At 46.1% G+C, this 18,362-nt stretch overlaps 1 protein-coding gene across 1 annotated transcript in view; it reads left to right on the plus strand.

Annotated features, from left to right (window-relative positions):
* The window catches only part of LOC145357706 (mitogen-activated protein kinase kinase kinase 5-like), a 168,043-nt gene that overhangs the window by 23,721 nt on the left and 125,960 nt on the right, over positions 1–18,362 (plus strand). The window contains 3 exon segments of the mRNA XM_080211133.1: positions 2,618–2,641; positions 13,873–14,060; positions 16,914–17,082. Of these exon segments, the coding sequence (XP_080067259.1) occupies positions 2,618–2,641; positions 13,873–14,060; positions 16,914–17,082 (381 nt within the window).

Below are 18,362 nucleotides of genomic sequence, written 5' to 3' on the forward strand. Positions count from 1 at the left end.
AAAAACTAATGTGCGCACAGCAAGCTCCTTCAAAGAGCAATCTAATAATGATCAGATTGTCTGTTTTGTAAAGGAATAACTGTTAACCAGGAATCCCAGGAGAACACACCTGCTCTCCTTTGACTAGTGATGTATTAATATCTCCCTCTGGCACAGGGCTTGAACCCCACAAGATTCTGACGCAGGCGAGGGTGCGATCACCGAGACGTAGCTATGTATACTGATGTCGCCAGCACCCTGCGCCCAATGAAACTCTGCCGTAAACAAAACCTGCACTATCTTGTCCTCTCATCGAGTCTGGCATTTTACTCAAACTGAAAAGGTCCCTTGCACCATCAAACACGAAAATGCTCTGTGGCTGCTCTTGGCTCCAATGTCGATCCCCGTGACTCAGCAGCATTGTAAACATACTTGTTAAAATGTTCAGGAAGTGCCGCCGAGCTTGTTTTATGGTGGAGCTGTCTGAGGGGAGCTTGACGAAAGCTTGCTGTTCAGGGAAACCGGTCAGCCTTGACTCAGTGGAAAGACTGAGATATTTCAGCCCAGAGACTTGAGCACAGAGTCTGGGCGGACACTCCAACACGGAGTGCAACATTGAAGATGCTGTCGTTTGGATGAATTATTAAACTGAGGTCCTATCTGCTCTCTTGGAGAGATTAAAAAGTCCCATGGATGAAGAGAAGGATTCTCCCTCCCACTTCCCCCAGTATCACGACCAATGTTTAATCCGCAACTAGCATCAGTAACAGAGTTTCTGATCTTTATCACATTGGAGTTTGTTACTGCGCACAAATCTGCTTCTGTGTTTCCTACGTGACTCCACCTCAAAAATTTCTTGTTAGTTGTCGAAGCTCTCTGGGAATCCTGAGAAGGTGCGATACAAATGTAAGGCTGAATGTTGGAATTCTGACCCAGTCAGGTGGGTGGCAAATAGTCTCCGCTGTTCATGAGGTTTCTAAGATAGTGAATAAAGTTTCCCAGAATGAACACTCCTCCGGTTGGCAATGAGACCTCTTTAACGTCCTTCTGTAATGACAATTCAAGCAGGAGTAAACTGGCATTTCTTACACTGCAACACTCTCAAAAACTACCCGATTGGCTTAAAGCACTTTTGGATACATGGTGTTCATTTCATGATAATAAATAAATGCAAACCTTCTTCTAAAATTAATACATTTGACTTTGCAACCACTTGACTCCCAAGTCATGTGAGCAATAATGGATGTAGAACTAATGTGCAAACACTATAATCATTTTCAGAATTGACGTTGTTGCTGTTTAGCTGGCATTATGCCAGTGATTGCTCGACATGATGTTCTCTGGGGAATTGACTGCGAATCAGGCGATGTACTTCCATTGCTGGTAGACTGACTGATAAGCCTTATCTCGGAAGAACGTACCAAAAATACAGTTTTTTTTTTAATGTAACTTCAACTTTCTGAAGGAGTTCTTCAATGGACTTTCTTCCTCACCTAGTTACCAGGTGACAGCACAGTAGAGCAGCCAAAAATCAATGTTACTAACACAGGAGGTGAAGGTTAAGCGAGTAGAATCCCTGTTTCTGAGTCAGAAGCTCCAGGTTGATGGCCAAGGAAGGTGTGTTATAGAATCATAGAAACCCTACAGTGCAGAAGGAGGCCATTCAGCCCATTGAGTCTGCACCGATCACAATCCCACCCAGGCCCTAACCCCTATATTCCTACATATATACTCATTAATCCCTCTAACCTATACCTCTCAGGACACTAAGGTGCAAGTTAGCATGACCAATCAACCTAACCCACACATCTTTGGACTGTGGGAGGAAACCAGAGCACCCGGAGGAAAGCCACGCAGACACGAGAATGTGCAAACTCCACACAGACAGTGACCCAAGCCGGGAATCGAACCCAGGTCCCTGGAGCTGGGAAGCAGCAGTGCTAACCACTGTACTACCGTGCCGCCCCTAACACAGGCTGAGTATCAGCTGGAAAATCCTTCCAACACTAATGGGAAGAGTGGGAGAGATTACTGGTTATGGAATGAACTTGAGCCAATGACATCACCACCTATAGCCTCACATGCTAACATGCATGTAGAACACGAGAACATGCATTAGAAGCGCGTTTTGCCATGGCAATCCAAACTCCTTGTGAGCTGTAACCCAGACTGTGTTCAGGTTGAGGGTCATTCCAAAGGGTGCACATACATGTCAAGGGTGCCCATTGCCAAGGCTATGCCACCTTGGAGTATAGCTCCTTACAGGACACTCAGGATCACCCTACAACTGTGGCAACAGTTTCTGAACCGCATTACTTACAATGTAAGTATGACCCGAATCTCCGGGTTTGAGCTGATTTGAGATTGGAGAGAAATGGAATAGATCTCCTGGAGAAGGCAGTCTCTCCACTTCAGTCTGTGTCCAGTACGGCCTCCCTACTTACAGTGACAACCTGGAATAGAGAGTATCTGACAGTTAACCCTTTGCTTGCTGATGAACACATGTCTGTCTCCTTAAAGAGACGTCTATGGCTAAATAACACATGATATTTCAAAATACAAAGTTGGAGCAATGCTTTTCTGTGAAGTCAACTTTTAAAATCAACTGCTGATTGATCATTTTCTGTTTTGCTTGCAGGACATCATTTGCCAGAGAAATATGGTAAGTTTCCATGGTAACCTTTAAAAATGAGTAAGTCTGTTAAAGCTGTAGAATCGATAAAGATTATAGAACAAAATGAGATGGGAGGGTTACTGTGCCGCGGACTAGGAGTCACATCTACCCTGGTGTCTGGAGCAAGCTGCAAGAGGTGGCAGTAAAGACGGGTACAGGTTTGTCTTTTAAAAAAGCATTTCGACAGTTACATGGATAAGATGGGTGTGGAGGGATAAGGGCCAAACATGGGCAATTGGGATTAGCTTAGTGGTTTACAAAAAAAGGGTGGCATGGACAAGTTGGGCTGAAGGGCAAGTTTCCATGCTGTAAACCTCTGTATGACTAAAAGAATGATTTTTTTTTGTCTGAGTGTAGTGGTTCAATGTGAAGTAGCCTCAATAGTTCTACAATGGACAGCACAAAAACTTTGATTATTAACCTTTGTATCTAATATGTGCTATTAGCAATGTTTGTTGGGACAGTGTAGACTTTATTCTGTATTTAGCCATTGCTGTACCTACCCTGAGGATGTTTGATGGGAGAGTGCAGAGGGATCTAATTGGTGTGTAGAGGTCACATGGTGGAATATATCAGGCCAATATGTACAGGATGGGTGAATGTGGTGTCCTCATTCACGGTCGATATTACTGCAATGTCCAGGCATGATTCCCCAATTAATACTCATTGCGACTGTGCATTGGGCTTCTGGAGTGGGTTATAAATTGGCTGAGAATCTGCGCCGAATGCAAAATTGGATGTCGGGAGGATTCTCTGGGCAGGCTGAATGCAAGTTGCTTCGCCAGCAGGGAGTAAAGGAGTGGATAAGCAGCATTGACCCACACTCTCACTCCTGCTGAATGTAGTTCCAGATGGACATTGGTGAGTGGACAGGAGAGGGTCAAGATCCATGGTCTTTAATGAGAGGCAAATGTGGCACCTCAACACCCCTGAATATAGAGTTCGAGGGAGGGATTAAAAAGGTGGGGGGTGGAGCATTTAAGGGTAAGGAATCAGTTACATCTGTGAGGAGAGAAGGTGTCATAGAATCCTTACAGTGCACAAAGAGGCCATTCGGCCCATTGAGTTTGCACCGAACACAATCCCACCCAGGCCCTATCCCCAAGTATTTACCCTAGCTAGACCCCCTTTCACGAAGGGGCAATTTAGCATGACCAATCCACCTAACCCACACATCTTTGGACTGTGGGAGGAAACCAGAGCACCCAGAGGAAACCTACGCAGACACAGGGGGAATGTGCACACTCCACACAGGCAGTGGCCCAAGCTGGGAATCGAACCCGGATCTCTGGCGCTGTGAGGCAGTAGTGCTAACCACCAAGCCACCATGCTGCCCTGTATATACTGAATGAAACATCATATGAGGCCATATAGGTTAAGCTCAGGAAATAAAAAGGGGCAGTCACACTGCTAGAACTTTACTGTAGACCCCCACACAGTGGAAAGGAGTTGGACAAACTTGTAGGCAAATTTCTGAGTGCAAAGCAGTAGGGCAGTAATTTGGGGAATTCAACTACCCAAATATCAATTGGGATAGGAGCAGTGCGAAGGGCACTGATGGTACAAAATTCTCGGACTGCTTTCAAAAGACTGGGCTTGTTACATGCTACCTAAAAACAATGAGAGGGAGTCTAATTCTACATTTAGTCTTAGGAAATGAAGCTGGGCAAGTGGATGCAGTAACAGTGGGGAGCATTTTGGAGAGAGTGACCATAATATAGATACATTTAGCATTATTATGGAAAAGAACAAAGAACAGCAGTAATAGTTCTAAACTGGGCGAAGACAAATATTACAAAGCGAGTGGTGAAGTGGTAAAATTGGACTGGATACGGTATTAGAAAGGAAAATGATGTCAAATCAGTGGGGGGGGGGGTGCGCGTTATCAAAAGTGAGATTCTACATGCACCATGTAGACATGCCCCTGTAAAGAAAAAGGATGGCACTGCCAAATCTTGAGCCCCCTGGTTACCCGGAAATACACTGGGTAAGATAAAGCAGAGAAAGACATTTTACAACAGTCACAAAATACTTGATACTGTAGAAAGCATAGCGGAGCATGTAATGTACAGGGTGAAGTGAGAAAGGTAATTAGGAAAGCAAAGAGAGGATACAAAAAAGTTGGCAAGTAAAATCAATGAAAACCCAAAGATGTTTTGCCAATCCATTAAGAGAACAATGAAGGAAAGGGAAGGGCCTATCAGAGATGTACAAGATAACTTAAAATGTGGATGCAGCTATGGGCTGGGTTCTCAATGAGTATTTTGTCTCTGTCTTCACTAAGGAGAGGGACGATGCAGACATTATAATTAAAGAGGAGTGTGAAATATTAGATGCAACAAGCAGAGTAGAGGGAAAGTACTGGAGGGAATGACATCTTTTGAAGGTGGATAAATCACTGGGCCCGGATGAATTGTATCCCAGTCTGTTAAAGGAAGGCAGGGAGGAAATAACGGATGCTCTGAGGATTATTTTCCAATTTCGCCAGGTGCAGGCGAGGTCCCAGAGGATCGGAGTTTATGCCATTATTTAAAAATGGTGGGATGGGTAGGCCAGAAAACCATAGGCTGGTCAGTCTGACTTTGGTGGTGGGCAAATTATTGGAAATAATTCTGAGACGGGATAAACCGTCACTTAGCAAGGCACAGATTGTTCAGGGAAAGTCAGCATGGTTTTAGGGGAAGATCATGTCTTACTAATTTAATAAGTTTTTTTTGAGGAAGTCACAAGGAGGATTGAAGAGGGTGGTGTGGTGGATATAGTCCGTTAGGCATTTGATAAGGTGTCACATGGCAGACTGGTTAGAAAAGCAGAATCCCATGGGACGTAGGGGAGGGTGGCAGGCGGGATCCAAAATTGGTTCCGTGACAGGGTACAAAGTTTAATGGTCAATGGAAGTTTTTGCAAATAGAAATCCACTGGAAACTGTTTTCCACAAGGGCTCAGTGTTAGGACTTTTGCTGTTTGTTGTATATATTAATGATTTGAACTTAAATATGGGTGGCATGATTGAAAAATTTGCAGATGACTCAAAAATTGGCAGCGCAGTTATAGTGAAGAGGATAAGTGTTGACTCCGGAATGATTTCAGTGGTTTGGGTCAGCGTGTGGAGAAGTGCCAAATAGAATTCAACCTGGAAAAGTGTGAGGTTAAACATTTGGGGAGGGCAAACGAAGCAAGGGAATTCTCAGTAAATATGAGGGTATTGAGAGGGGTTGTGGGAGTGCATGTCCACAGGTTCTTGAAGGTGGCAGGAGAGGTGGACAAGGCAGTAAAGAAAGCATATGGAATTCTTTCCTTTATTGGGCGAGGTATTGAGTGCAAAAGCAGGGATGTGATGATGGAACTGTATAAGATGCTGGAGAGGCCACAGCTGGAGTTTTGTATACAATTCTGGTCACCACATTGCAGGAAGGACATAATTGCTCTGGAGAGAGTGCAGAGGAGGTTTACAAGAATGTTGCCAGGGCTAGAAAATTCCAGCTGTCAGGAGAGATTGAAGGAAAACCACTCCAACCTTTCCAAACAGAGGAGGGTAAGGGGTGACCTAAGTGAGATGTACAAAATTATGAGGGGCCAATTACCAGGGACTAGAGATCAAAGGTGATTGGTAGGAGAGTGGTGGGTGGAAGTCGTGGTAATATCACTGGTCTAGTAACCTAGAGACCTGGGATAATGCTCTGGAGCTCTGGGTTCAAATCCCACTATAGCAGATATTGAAATTTAAATTCAATGATAATCCGGAATTAAAAGTCTACCCTAAGACTAAATGTAGAATCCATTGCCTAAGCTGGTTGAGACTGAAACAGTCAGGTACCTGGATCTGAGGTACTGTAACCTGGAGAGGTGGTGGAGTAATGGTAATATCACTGGACTAATAATCTAGAGACCTGGGATAATATTCTGGGTTCTTGGGTTCAAATCCCACTATAGCAGATGTTGAAGTTTAAATTCAATGATAATCCGGAATTAAAAGTCTAATGGAGACCATGCAACCATTGTCAATTGTTGTAAAAATAAAACCTACCTGGTTCACTTTGGTGAAGAAAATCTGCCATCTGCAACTGGCCTACACGTGACTCCAGACCCACAGCAATGCGGATGACTCTTAAATATCCTCTGAACAAGGGCAGTTAGCGACGGGCAAATAATTGCAGGCCTTTCCAGCAATACCCACATCCCATGAAGGAATACAAAGTAAAGGATTAATCCCTTCATTAATCGAGGGATTGAGTTTAGGAGTCGGGAGGTAATGCTGCAACTTTATAAGACCCTTGTCAGACCCCACTTGGAGTACTGTGCGCAGTTCTGGTCGCCTCACTACAGGAAGGATGTGGAAGCTATTGAAAGGGTGCAGAGGAGATTTACAAGGATGTTGCCTGGATTGGGAGGCATGCCTTATGAAGATAGGCTGAGGGAGCTTGGTCTCTTCTCCCTGGAGAGACGAAGGATGAGAGGCGACTTGATAGAGGTTTATAAGATGTTGAGAGGAATAGATAGGGTGGATTCTCAGAGGCTATTTCCCAAGGCTGAAATGGTTGCTATGAGAAGACACAGGTTTAAGGTGCTGGGAAGCAAGTACAGAGGAGATGTCAGGGGTAAGTTTTTCACTCAGAGGGTGGTGAGTGAGTGGAATCGGCTGCCGTCGGTGGTGGTAGAGGCAAACTCACTGGGGTCTTTTAAAAGACTTTTGGATAAGTACATGGGATTTAATGGGATTGGGAGTTATAGATAGTTCTGTGGCCTGGTAGGTATGGATATGATCGGCGCAACTTGTGGGCCGAAGGTCCTGTTTGTGCTGTAGTGTTCTACGTTCTTTAAGCGGGATTACAATGAGTGGCTAGATTTTTTTTCTCTCTTTTGGCTGGCTCAGACACAGTGGGCTGAATGGCCTCTTCCTGTGCTGCATCTTTTCTACTTTTCAATGGTTGTGATGCAGGTGTGGGAAATCCAGGGTTAAACAGTGCCAAGGTGCTGCGGATTGTGACAAAGATGTCCCAGCGCTAAGTCTATTGCAGGGACAAGTTACAAATTAAGATGCTATGCGCATGATACTAGGTAATTCAATATCCTTCATTATTGCATTTTGATGCAGCACTCTGGGCTGGATACAGTGTATTAAATGCGGATCCCTTTCAGGTTGAGTAGAGCTTAAATGGGTTATGTTCCTTGGCACATCCTGTGATCTCTGTTTGGCCTCTTGGCTGAAACTCCAGCACTCCTCAAAGTCTGTGACATCAGCAAGTTGCGGACCAGATTCAACAAGTTCAGGGCTGTTTACTGAACGCTCCAGTTGGAGCACAAAAATGGCCAGCAGCAACAGTTCGAGAACTCCCACATCCAGGCTGGGGTGGGATGGTGCAGGTTAGAGCAGGAGAAACAAAATACAGGAAGGGTGAGAGAAAAGGAAAGTGAAGTTTATTTATTAGTCGCAAGCAAGGCTTACGTTGATACTGCGGTGAAGTTACAACGCAGGAGAGAGGGGGGAAAAAAATGATAGATAGGGGTGAGAGAGAAAAATAAAAGAGGGGAACGAAGGGGGAGAGAGCAAGGTGGTGGGGAGTGAGAGAGGGAGCAGAGAAAGAGTGGGGTTGAGGGAGAAGTGGCAGGCCAGAGAGTTAGAGGGGAATGAGACAGCGGGAGGGCAGGAAGAGAGTTGGTGGAAGGAAGAGGAAGACAGAGTGGAAGTGGGGGAACAAGGGAGACGTTTCTCAATTTGGATGTGCACTTTCTGGCCAGTAAACAGGAAATGAGAGAGCAGTTTTATTTAAAGATGCAACACTTTTTATTCCAGTGGACTGGACATGGGTGAAGGAGCTAGTTTGCAGAGGGAAAGGCGAGTCACCTTCCTGACAAGGGTATAAAGATATATTTGTCAGCGTTGCTTTAGTGTATTTACACAGCCTGTGCCTGTGAATAACGCCACCTCGATTTAAACTGGTGCAATGGGGAGAGCGGGGAGGGGTCAGAGAGGAAGATTTGGTAAGCACAGTGGCTGTTTGGTGAAACAGTTGAAATGGTCCTGGTGCTACAGAGGCTGCAGCAAGGTTAGGGCTGTGTGTGGGAACTGACTTGTATAAGAAGCACTCTGTCTCGTCCTGTAACTGCACCGGTGTGCTCAACTGCAGCAAATCCGGGTTGGAACAGCTTCGACATCGTAATAAGCATTGCTAACAAGGTGCTGCTATCAGAGGCTCCTATAATATCACTGCTCTCTAACAAAATCAAGTGGCTGGTCACACCCTAAAACACTACTAGTTAAATAAAGTATCGGGTCATGTGATTAGCACCCGTTTCTTCTCTCTCCTGCATTGTAACTTCATTGCAGTATTAATGTAAGCCTTACTTGTGACTAATAAATAAGTTTCACTTTCATTTCATATTATTGCCCTTGTATGGGTGCACCCATTTTGGTTTGACTGTTGTACCACTCAGTTTGGTAGTTGTATTAAATTTTAATGTTTTTAGCTATAGACTGGGGATATTATGATTCGGTTTATGTGCCGACTAGCCTGGTGTTAGCTTCGGGACATTTCATAGAATCCCTCCAGTGCAGAAGGAGGCCATTCGGCCTATCGGGACCGGACCGACCACAATCACCACCCAGACCCTATTCCCATAACCAAACATATTTACCCTGCTAATCCCTCTGATACTCGGGCCAATTTCGCATGGCCAATCAACCTGACCCACACATCTTTGGAATGTGGGAGGAAACCAGAAGAAACCCATGCAGGTACGGGGAGAACGTGCAGACTCCGCACGGAGAGTCACCCGAGGCCAGAATTGAACCCGGGTCCCTGGCACTGTGAGGCAGCAGTGCCAATCACTGTGCATCTCTCAAAGGAAATCGGAGTTTATGCCCCACATCTGCACAGATATTGACCTCTACTTAGTCCACAGTATGCTGTACTGTAATGTGGCAATGTGGCCACGCATTGGGCACTGCAACAGTGATGCTTGAGGAAGACCACGATTGCCAGTTCATTCGAACTTTGGTGTCAGGATCTAATCTACACCCTAATGTGCCCCCTTGTTGACAGTCCACCTGGGAAAAGAGAATAAAGGAGAAACAATCTTCCTCCTGGATTCAGAGACACAGGGTGATGGGATGTCTCCAGGACTCACCGTTCAACAAAAGGTGAACTTATTGGACCTGATGCAAGGGTAGACGGCAAATTTCTGCCCCCATCATGTCAAGCAGCTCAGCCAATAAAGCCTGCTTCACTCTGACAGACCCTTCGCCTGCATCATACCATCCCCACTCAGCTGGTGAATCAGTATCCTCCAAGTTGAACAACTATATGGAGGGAGCACTGAGGGTGGCAAAGATGCAGAATGTACTCTGGGTGCGGACTTCGATGTCCATCACCCAGAGTGGCTCGGTAGCATCAGTGAAGGACGGGTCCTGAGGAACATAGCTGCTAGACTGGGACTCTGCAGCAGGCGATGAGAGAACCAACAAGATGGTTAAAATATAATTAGCCTCATCCTCACCAATCTGACTGCCGCGGATGCATCTGTCCATCAGAGAGAGAAAGTATTAGCACAAGCATTGCAGTCCTTAAGGAGACAAAGTCCCATCTTCACATTGAGGATTGTGTTGTGTGGCATTGCTAAATGGGATAGTGGTAGAACAGACCAGAAGCTCATCCATGAGGCGCTATGGGCCATCAGAGCAGAATTGTACTCAACCACAATCTGTACCTTGTTGTCTGGCATATCCCCCACCCTACCATTACCACCAAGCCAGGGAATCGTTCAATGTAGAGTGCTGGAGGGTATGCCAGGAGCAGTACCAGGCTGACCTAAAAATAATGTGTCAACCTGATGAAGCTATAACACAGGATGACTTGCATGCCAAACAGCTAGTGATAGAGTTATGCGATCCCACAACCAACAGATCAGATCTGAGATCTGTAGTCCTTCTGCATCCAGTCATGAATGCTGGTGGACAATTAAACAATTCACTGCAGATCAACAAATATCCCCATCCTCATTGATGGAGGAGCTCAGCACATCCGTGCAAAAGATGAGGCTGAAGCATTTGCAACAATCTTCAGCCAGAAATGCCAGGTGATGATCCATCTCTGGAGGTCCCCAGCATTGCACCAGTCAGTCTTCAGCCAATTTGATTCACTCTGTGATATCAAGAAATGGCTGAAGGCACTGGTTAATGCAAGGGCTATGGGTCCTGATAATGTTCCAGCAATAGAATCATACAATCCCTACAGTGCATAAGGAGGTCATTCGACCCAGTAAGCCTGCACCGACAACAGTCCCACCCAGGCGCAATCCCCATAATCCCACATGTTTACCCTGCTAATTCCCCTGATACTAAGGTTCAATTTAGCATAAACCCGCATGCCTTTGGAGCGTAGGAGGAAACCAGAGCACCTGGAGGAAACCCACGTGGATGTGGGGAGAATTTGCAAACTCCACACGGACAGTCACCTGAGGTTGGAATTGAACTGGGGTCCCTGGCGCTGTGAGGCAGCTGTTGTATTGGACTTGCCATATAAATACTGTGGCTCCTATGAGAAATCCTGCAGCGAATAACTCCCTTCCTGACTCCCCAAAGCCTATCCACCATCTACAAAGACAAGTCAGGATTGTAATGGAATGCTCTCCACTTGCCTGGACATGTGCAGCTCCAACAACACTCAAGAAGCTTGGCAACATTCAGGACAAGGCAGCCTGCTTGATTGCTACCCCTTCCACCGCCATTCACTCCCTCCACCACAGACAAACAGTACCAGCAATGTGTACCATCTACAAGGTGCACTGCAGGAACTGACCAGGGTTCCTTAGGCAGCACCTTCCAAACTCATGACCACTACCATCTCAAAGGAAAAGGGCAGCAGCTACCTGGGAATGCCACCTCCAGGTCACTCAATCCTGACTTAGAAATAGAGAAACATAGAAGATAGGAGCAGGAGGAGGCCATTTCACCCTTCAAACCTTTCACCATTCATTGCGATGATGGCTGATCGTTCAAATTAGTAGCCTAATCCTGCTTCCTCCCCATAATCTTTGATTCCATTTGCCCCAAGTGCTATATCGAGCTGCCCCTTGAATATATTCAATGTTTTGGCAATGAATTCCACTGGCTCACTACTCATTGGGCTCAGCACTGAACTCGAGTCGCACAACCTGACCTCTATCATGCCTGAGATCTCCCAGGCTTTGGATTTGTTGTTAGACATGGCATGGTGGCACAGTGGTTAGCACTGCTGCCTCATAGCTCCAGGGGCCTGGGTTCGATTCCCGGCTTGGGTCACTGTCTGTGCGGAGTTTGCACGTTCTCCCTATGTCTGCGTGGGTTTCCTCCGGGTGCTCCGGTTTCCTCCCACAGTCTGAAACGTGCTGGTTAGGTGCATTGGCCCTGCTAAATTCTGCCTCCGTGTACCCGAATAGGTGCCGGAATGTGGCGAGTCGGGGAATTTCACAGTAAGTTCATTGCAATGTTAATGTGGCACTAATAAATGAACTTTAAACTTTTCACATATCTGCTGACGTCAGGGCTCTGCCAATTCCAGAAGCACCAGATAGCTGAAAGAGGACAGAGTCTGTGACCATCCCCTTTGTGCACATGACAGCTGTCATGTTCATGCTGTACACAGATGGGTAAACCAGATAACCATTTCCTGAGAAGTGTAACTTTCCACCAGATAAGCCTGACCTCCAGTATTTGCTAAAGTTAATGAGATGGCTCCTATCCTGGATGATGATGATGGTATCGTTGCAATTGCATATTGAATCGGAGGGGATGGGGAATGCGTTGAGGGTTTGTCGGAGTGAGTTGCACTCCATGTACAGATCCATTTGTCACCCTACTTGGACATATTCTGTGAGCGCTAGTGAGTTCTAGTGAGCACTGACTGGAGTGACATGATCCACACTTCCTCAGCTGTGAGACTCTGTGTCCCAGCCAAAGTTTCGTTCCAATCTGCTTGCCGGAATGACAGTCCATCGCTATGACACATGGTTGGTGAAATATGTTTCTCTGCCCAGAGATAGACCTTGACTTTGAAGGCCTGCTTGTGGAGAATCTTGTCGTTAAGGTGACTGACACTCCATTCACTGGTGAAGTGTCAATCCAACCGGCCAAACTCTGAGTGCTAGTAAGTGACTGCAGCAGATATATTAATGGATCTCATCCCCTCACCCATGCAGAGTGAGTTGAGCCCATGTACTTTACACTCCCTCAAAATCAATGACCAGTAGCAACAGTGTGTACTTTCTACAAGAGGCACTGCAGTAATTCACCAAAGTTCCTCAGACAGCACCTTCCAAACCCTCGATCACTTCCATCTAGAAGGACAAGTACAGCAGTGATGTGGGAACACCGTCATCTGCAAGTTCCCCTCCAAGCCACTCACCATCCTGATTTGGGAATATATCGTCATTCCTTCACTGTCACTGGATCAATATCCTGGATGTCAAAACCTGATCCAGAGCCACGATCTTTATCACCTAGTCCAATCTTGCAGCCCCCAGTGCAGGCTTTAAGCACCATCTAGTTTAGCACTCTCTCTTGTTTCTTCTCTTTCCCTCTCCCCCTCTCAATCTCCCTTTCTGCTTTGAGGCCCTCACCTGCTAAAACATCCAGTAGATTTTATACTGATATTCAATTTTGGGAGCTTGTTTCCATGTGGGTGTGGTTACGTTGATCCTGACTCCGGAGGGTGAAAATGGTGGGACTTTCTTCTTTGTACATCAATACCCTCCTTGTATTGCAAAGAATAACAGATGAAAATATGCAAACATTTCTTTGTTCAGAATGAACTGTCAAACTGAACAGAGGTTTTTGTTTAGCGCCAATTTGAGGGTAAACACAGCCTACAGACACTGGAATCTGGGGGTCAAACATCTCTTGTCATCTGGTTGGACAGTCTTGGGTTCAGTTAGCAGTCAGCTCTAATCTAATAGACTGGCAGAAGGCACTGAATGGTCTACTGCTGTATCTACGTATGGTTGTGGTATGGAATGAATGGACAGTCTCAATGGTGTTCCTCGTGGACTCAGGAGGAGGGGACAAAAGTGAACCTAAATTGAGACCAAATCAACCCTGTTTCTGAAATGGAGGATAAAATCAACAGAGTTGAAATAGGGAAGTTAAAACCAAGATATGAGCAGTAAGGGTATTTAGCAATCACTATTTCACTGACCCTTGCAATAGGAACTTGATTGATTTCCTGCCTCTCTTTTTTTTTCAGGGTTGTTATGGGAACTACACCTTTATTCCATACATTGTGACGCCCAGTGGTAAGGTGTTCTGCTGTGAAGCCAGTATGGTGAAGTGCGTGACAGAGATGTTTCAGCCACACTTCAACCTGGAGCCTCTCCTCATGCCATTGGTCGAACGTCTCACTAAACTGCTGGAGGAGACCCAGATCAATTCCTGGTGAGAGGACCCTGTCCCTGCAGCCGTCCTGGGCCAAGGGTTGTCTTGTGGATTCGGATATGATCTCATTATCACTCTCGCTTTAATATATACAGACCCACCTCTGTGCAAAATGGATGTGTGCATAATATGGCGGGGCAAGGGATGTATCTGATTTCCTGCTCTTTTGCTCTGAGCTTCACTCAGAGAGTGGCTGGGGTGTGGAATGCACTGCCTGCTGTGATAGTGGAGTCGGACACTTTAGGAACTGTCAAGCGGTTATTGGATAGGCACATGGAGCACACCAGAATGACAGGGAGCGGGAGAGCTTGATCTTGGATTTGGACATAGCTCGGCACAACATTAAGGGCCGAAGGGCCTGTACTGTGCTGTACTGTTCTGTGTTCTTTTTCAGTGAGTAACTAAGACATTAAAATCACCGTTTCAATTCTCATCCTGTTCCAAACACACTGGCCCTCAGCCTTGCTAAAATTAGCCAAAGGTGTGCCGGTTAGATGGATTAGCCACGGTCAATGTGTGGGGTTATGGGGATAGGGCGGGGGAGAGGGCCTGGGTGAGATATTCTGTCAGAGAGCCGGTGCAGAATCGATGGGCCGAATGGCCTTCTCTTGTACTGCAGGGATTGTATGATTCTATCCTGTGAGAACCTCTGGAAATTCATGTCATCAAGGTGATGATGAACAGAGAATTCTATTTTATTTTTGAAACCTGCAATAAATCTTGCACTGTCCTGTAAAAGAATTGTGTTAATGAATAGCTTTTTTGAGCAGGAGAGGATGGTGGGGTAATTGGAGACTATTTTGGTTTCTTTCCTGTCCTACTGTCTGCACACCAATCAGTCTCCTGTAAATTAATCTTGGGAATGATGTACAATTAAAGAGCGGAGGTGTTTCTGCCTCATCAGCAGCTGCTCTGACTGCCTGCATTTCTGCAAATCTTTTTATCTTACTTTATTGGATGCAGTTATTATTTTGAGTCTGCTCAGCTGGGTTGGTTCCACTCACCTCTTCCGTGCCCAACTTCTAGGAACTCATTTGTTTGGTTAACCCTTCCTGTGATAAGAGCAGGATTTGGAACGAGAGTAGAAGTGAAGCCCGTCAGGCCTTGTGTCTGGTCTCTGCCTAACTCGAGGCCCACAGGAAGTGATGCGTATAGAAATTATGCTCAGCAGAAAGGGAACTACCTTTCCCTGATTTTCTTTTTGCACGGCCCCTGGTGAGTCACAGTTCCCATGGGTTCTGAAGTCCATCCAGTGAGCAGCTAGCTAATTGGGAAAACAAGGCCTCAGGAGCGAGGGGGCCGCAGTTATTTGCTGAGTTGACTGAAGATGCTTGGCAATGGGCAAATGGCCACTTGTCACAGCAAGCTGCTCCCCGGGACAGAGTGAGGGAAATGAGCCGGCGACTGATATTGGGAATCGTTTGCCAACTGGCAAAACCAGAGGATCCAGTGCTGGCAATTTGGTTAAAAAGAAATGAGGGAGAGGTTCATAGAACCCATACGGTGTAGAAGGAGACCTTCAAGATCACAGTCCCACCCAGGGTCTATTCTCGTAACCTTCATTTACCCTCCTAGTCCCCCTGACACTAAGGGGCAATTTAGCATGGCCAATTAGCCTAACCTGCACATCTTTGGGAGGAAACCGGAGCACCCGGAGGAAACCCACACAGACACGGGGAGAACGTGCAGACTCCACACAGACAGTGACCCAAGGCTGGAATTGAACCCGGGTCCCTGGCACTGTGAGGCAGCAGTGCTAACCACTGTGCCACCCCAGGAGATTGTGCTCTTTTTACACAGCGAGTTGTTGTGATCATGGACTACTATCTGAAAAAGGTGTTAAGACAAATCCGGCAATAAACTTCAAGAGGAAATTGGATGAATACTTGAAGGGCAATGTTTTGCAGAAAGAGCTGGGAAATGGGACTAACTGGATAATTCTTGCAAAGAGCTGACACAGGCACAATGGACTGAATGGCCTCCTCCTGCGCTGTAAGGTTCTATGATCCAGAGTGTATGTTGGGTGATGTTATGTTTGGCCTCCAATACGATGAAACAAGCTGACAAACATACTGGATTTTGATTCATTCCCAAGACTTGGGTGCCACCAGCAAGACCAGCCTTCATTCCCCAACACCAATTGCACCTAGCTGTAATTTTGTGTGTGGTAGAAGGGCAATTGAAGGGGATGGTGTGTGTGAATTTATACCCCAGGATGGGCCAGTGGCTTTGGGACAGGAATGAGTGTAATTAAGCATTAAAAAATGGAAAAAATGCTAGAGGCATTTCTGAACATGTGTTGGTCAACATTATAGCAATTCTCCTCTAGTTTCCTGTCTTCAAAAGCCATATATCCAGATAAAAATTTCAGGGTGGCACAGTGGTTAGCACTGCTGCCTCACAGTGCCAGGGGCCCAGGTTCAATTCCAGCCTTGGGTCACTGCCTGTGTGGAGTTTGCATATTCTCCCCATGTCTGCGTGGGTTTCCTCCGGGTGCTCCGGTTTCCTCCCACAGTCAAAGATGTGCAGGTTAAGTTGATAGGCCGTGCTAAATTGCCCCTTAGTGTCAGGGGGATTAACTCGGGTAAATGAGGTTAGGGGATAGGACCTGCATGAGATTGTGGTCGGTGCAGACTCAATGGGCCAAAAGGCCTTCTCCTGCACTGTAAGAATTCTAAAGATATTTCAACTCTGTGCCCTCGAGCCTCACAGATCCAAGCAATTCATTGAAACAGGCCGATTGGAGTGAGTGGGATTGACGGATATCCAATTTTGAAAGAGGGTGAGATGTGAGAGGATTAATAGATGCTTTGGTTTTCTGTCTTTGTTCCTTTCACTTCTTTTGTTCCACAGCGAGTACTTTCGGGAAACTATTCAGAATGAAATCCGCAAAGCGAGGGAGACGTACAGTGGGAAGGAGCTGCGGGAAGCACTTGCACGGATACAGCAGCGTCTGGACAGCGTGGAGCTTCTGAGCGCAGACATCGTAATGAACCTACTGCTGTCATACCGGGATGTACAGGTACGTTCGCTAACTGGATATTCCAGGGCAAAGTACTCGTGTCAAATAAACACACCCCGACACACTCACTTTCTGATATAACACACGACGGTATGTGGGGGCGGCACGGTAGCACAGCGGTTAGCACTGCTGCTTCACAGCTCCAGGGTCCTGGGTTCGATTCCTGGCTCGGGTCACTGTCTGTGTGGAGTTTGCACATTCTCCTCGTGTCTGCGTGGGTTTCCTCCGGGTGCTCCAGTTTCCTCCCACAGTCCAAAGGTGTGCGGGTTAGGTTGATTGGCCATGCTAAAATTGCCCCTTAGTGTCTTGAGATGCGTGGGTTAGAGGGATTAGTGAGTAAACATGTAGGGATATAGGGGTAGGGCCTGGGTGGGATTGTGGGTGGTGCAGACTCGATGGGCCGAATGGCCTCTCTACTGTAGGGATTCTAAAATTCTATGATTCTTACTGCAGCTAGCTCTTCAACTCAGAACACTGTACTTGCTTTTCCTTTGAATTCTCCTCTGAACATTACTTTGTTCAACTACTTGGCCACTGTTCTCTTAACTTCAGTCATCCTAAGCCATTCTTTCTGTCCCAATTTCCTGATTTTCTGGACTGTATCTGGTTCTTTGGGAAGTCTGCATTTTTGCAGTCCCCTGGCTCTGGCAGAGCTGAGAGATGTTCACTCCCCAGCTTCCTATCTTCACTTGCCATGTATCCAGCTAAAAACTCAACTCAACTAAACTTCCTACCTTCAAGTGCCCCTGGTTGCTATGCAACAACTTCTTCTTCTCCACAGCTTGTAGTTACTTTTCACACCCTAACACCACCATGTACAACAGAAGCGCAGTTTGAATTGAAACCAATTCTCCCACATTTGGCAGGGGAAGGGACACAGAGCACTAGTAAAATAGCGACACAAGACAGAGGGAGTTCAGTCATGTTGAGTTCCAAGGGAATAAGGCGAGGGCCTCTGTTTTAATGCAAGGGGTATTATAGGTAAGACTGATGAGTTAACAGTGTGGATTGATCTGTGCAATTGTGATATTGTTGCCATTATAGAAACATGATTGAGGGAGGGGCAGGGGTGGTAACTCAATATTCCTGGAGTATAGAATCTTCAGGTGAGGCAGAGAAGGATGTAAAAGAGGTGGTGTTGCGTTATTAGTTAAGGAGGTAGTTACTGAGGTAAGGAGGTCCCCAGTATCACAGATGTCAGTCTTCAGCCAATTCAATTCATTCCATGTATTATCAGGAAAAGACATTGGATATTGCACAGGCTATGGGCCCTGACAATA

Source organism: Carcharhinus amblyrhynchos, chromosome 24, assembly GCF_965287045.1.
Source record: "Carcharhinus amblyrhynchos chromosome 24, sCarAmb.v2.hapA, whole genome shotgun sequence".
NCBI classification, from domain to species: Eukaryota; Metazoa; Chordata; class Chondrichthyes; order Carcharhiniformes; family Carcharhinidae; genus Carcharhinus; species Carcharhinus amblyrhynchos.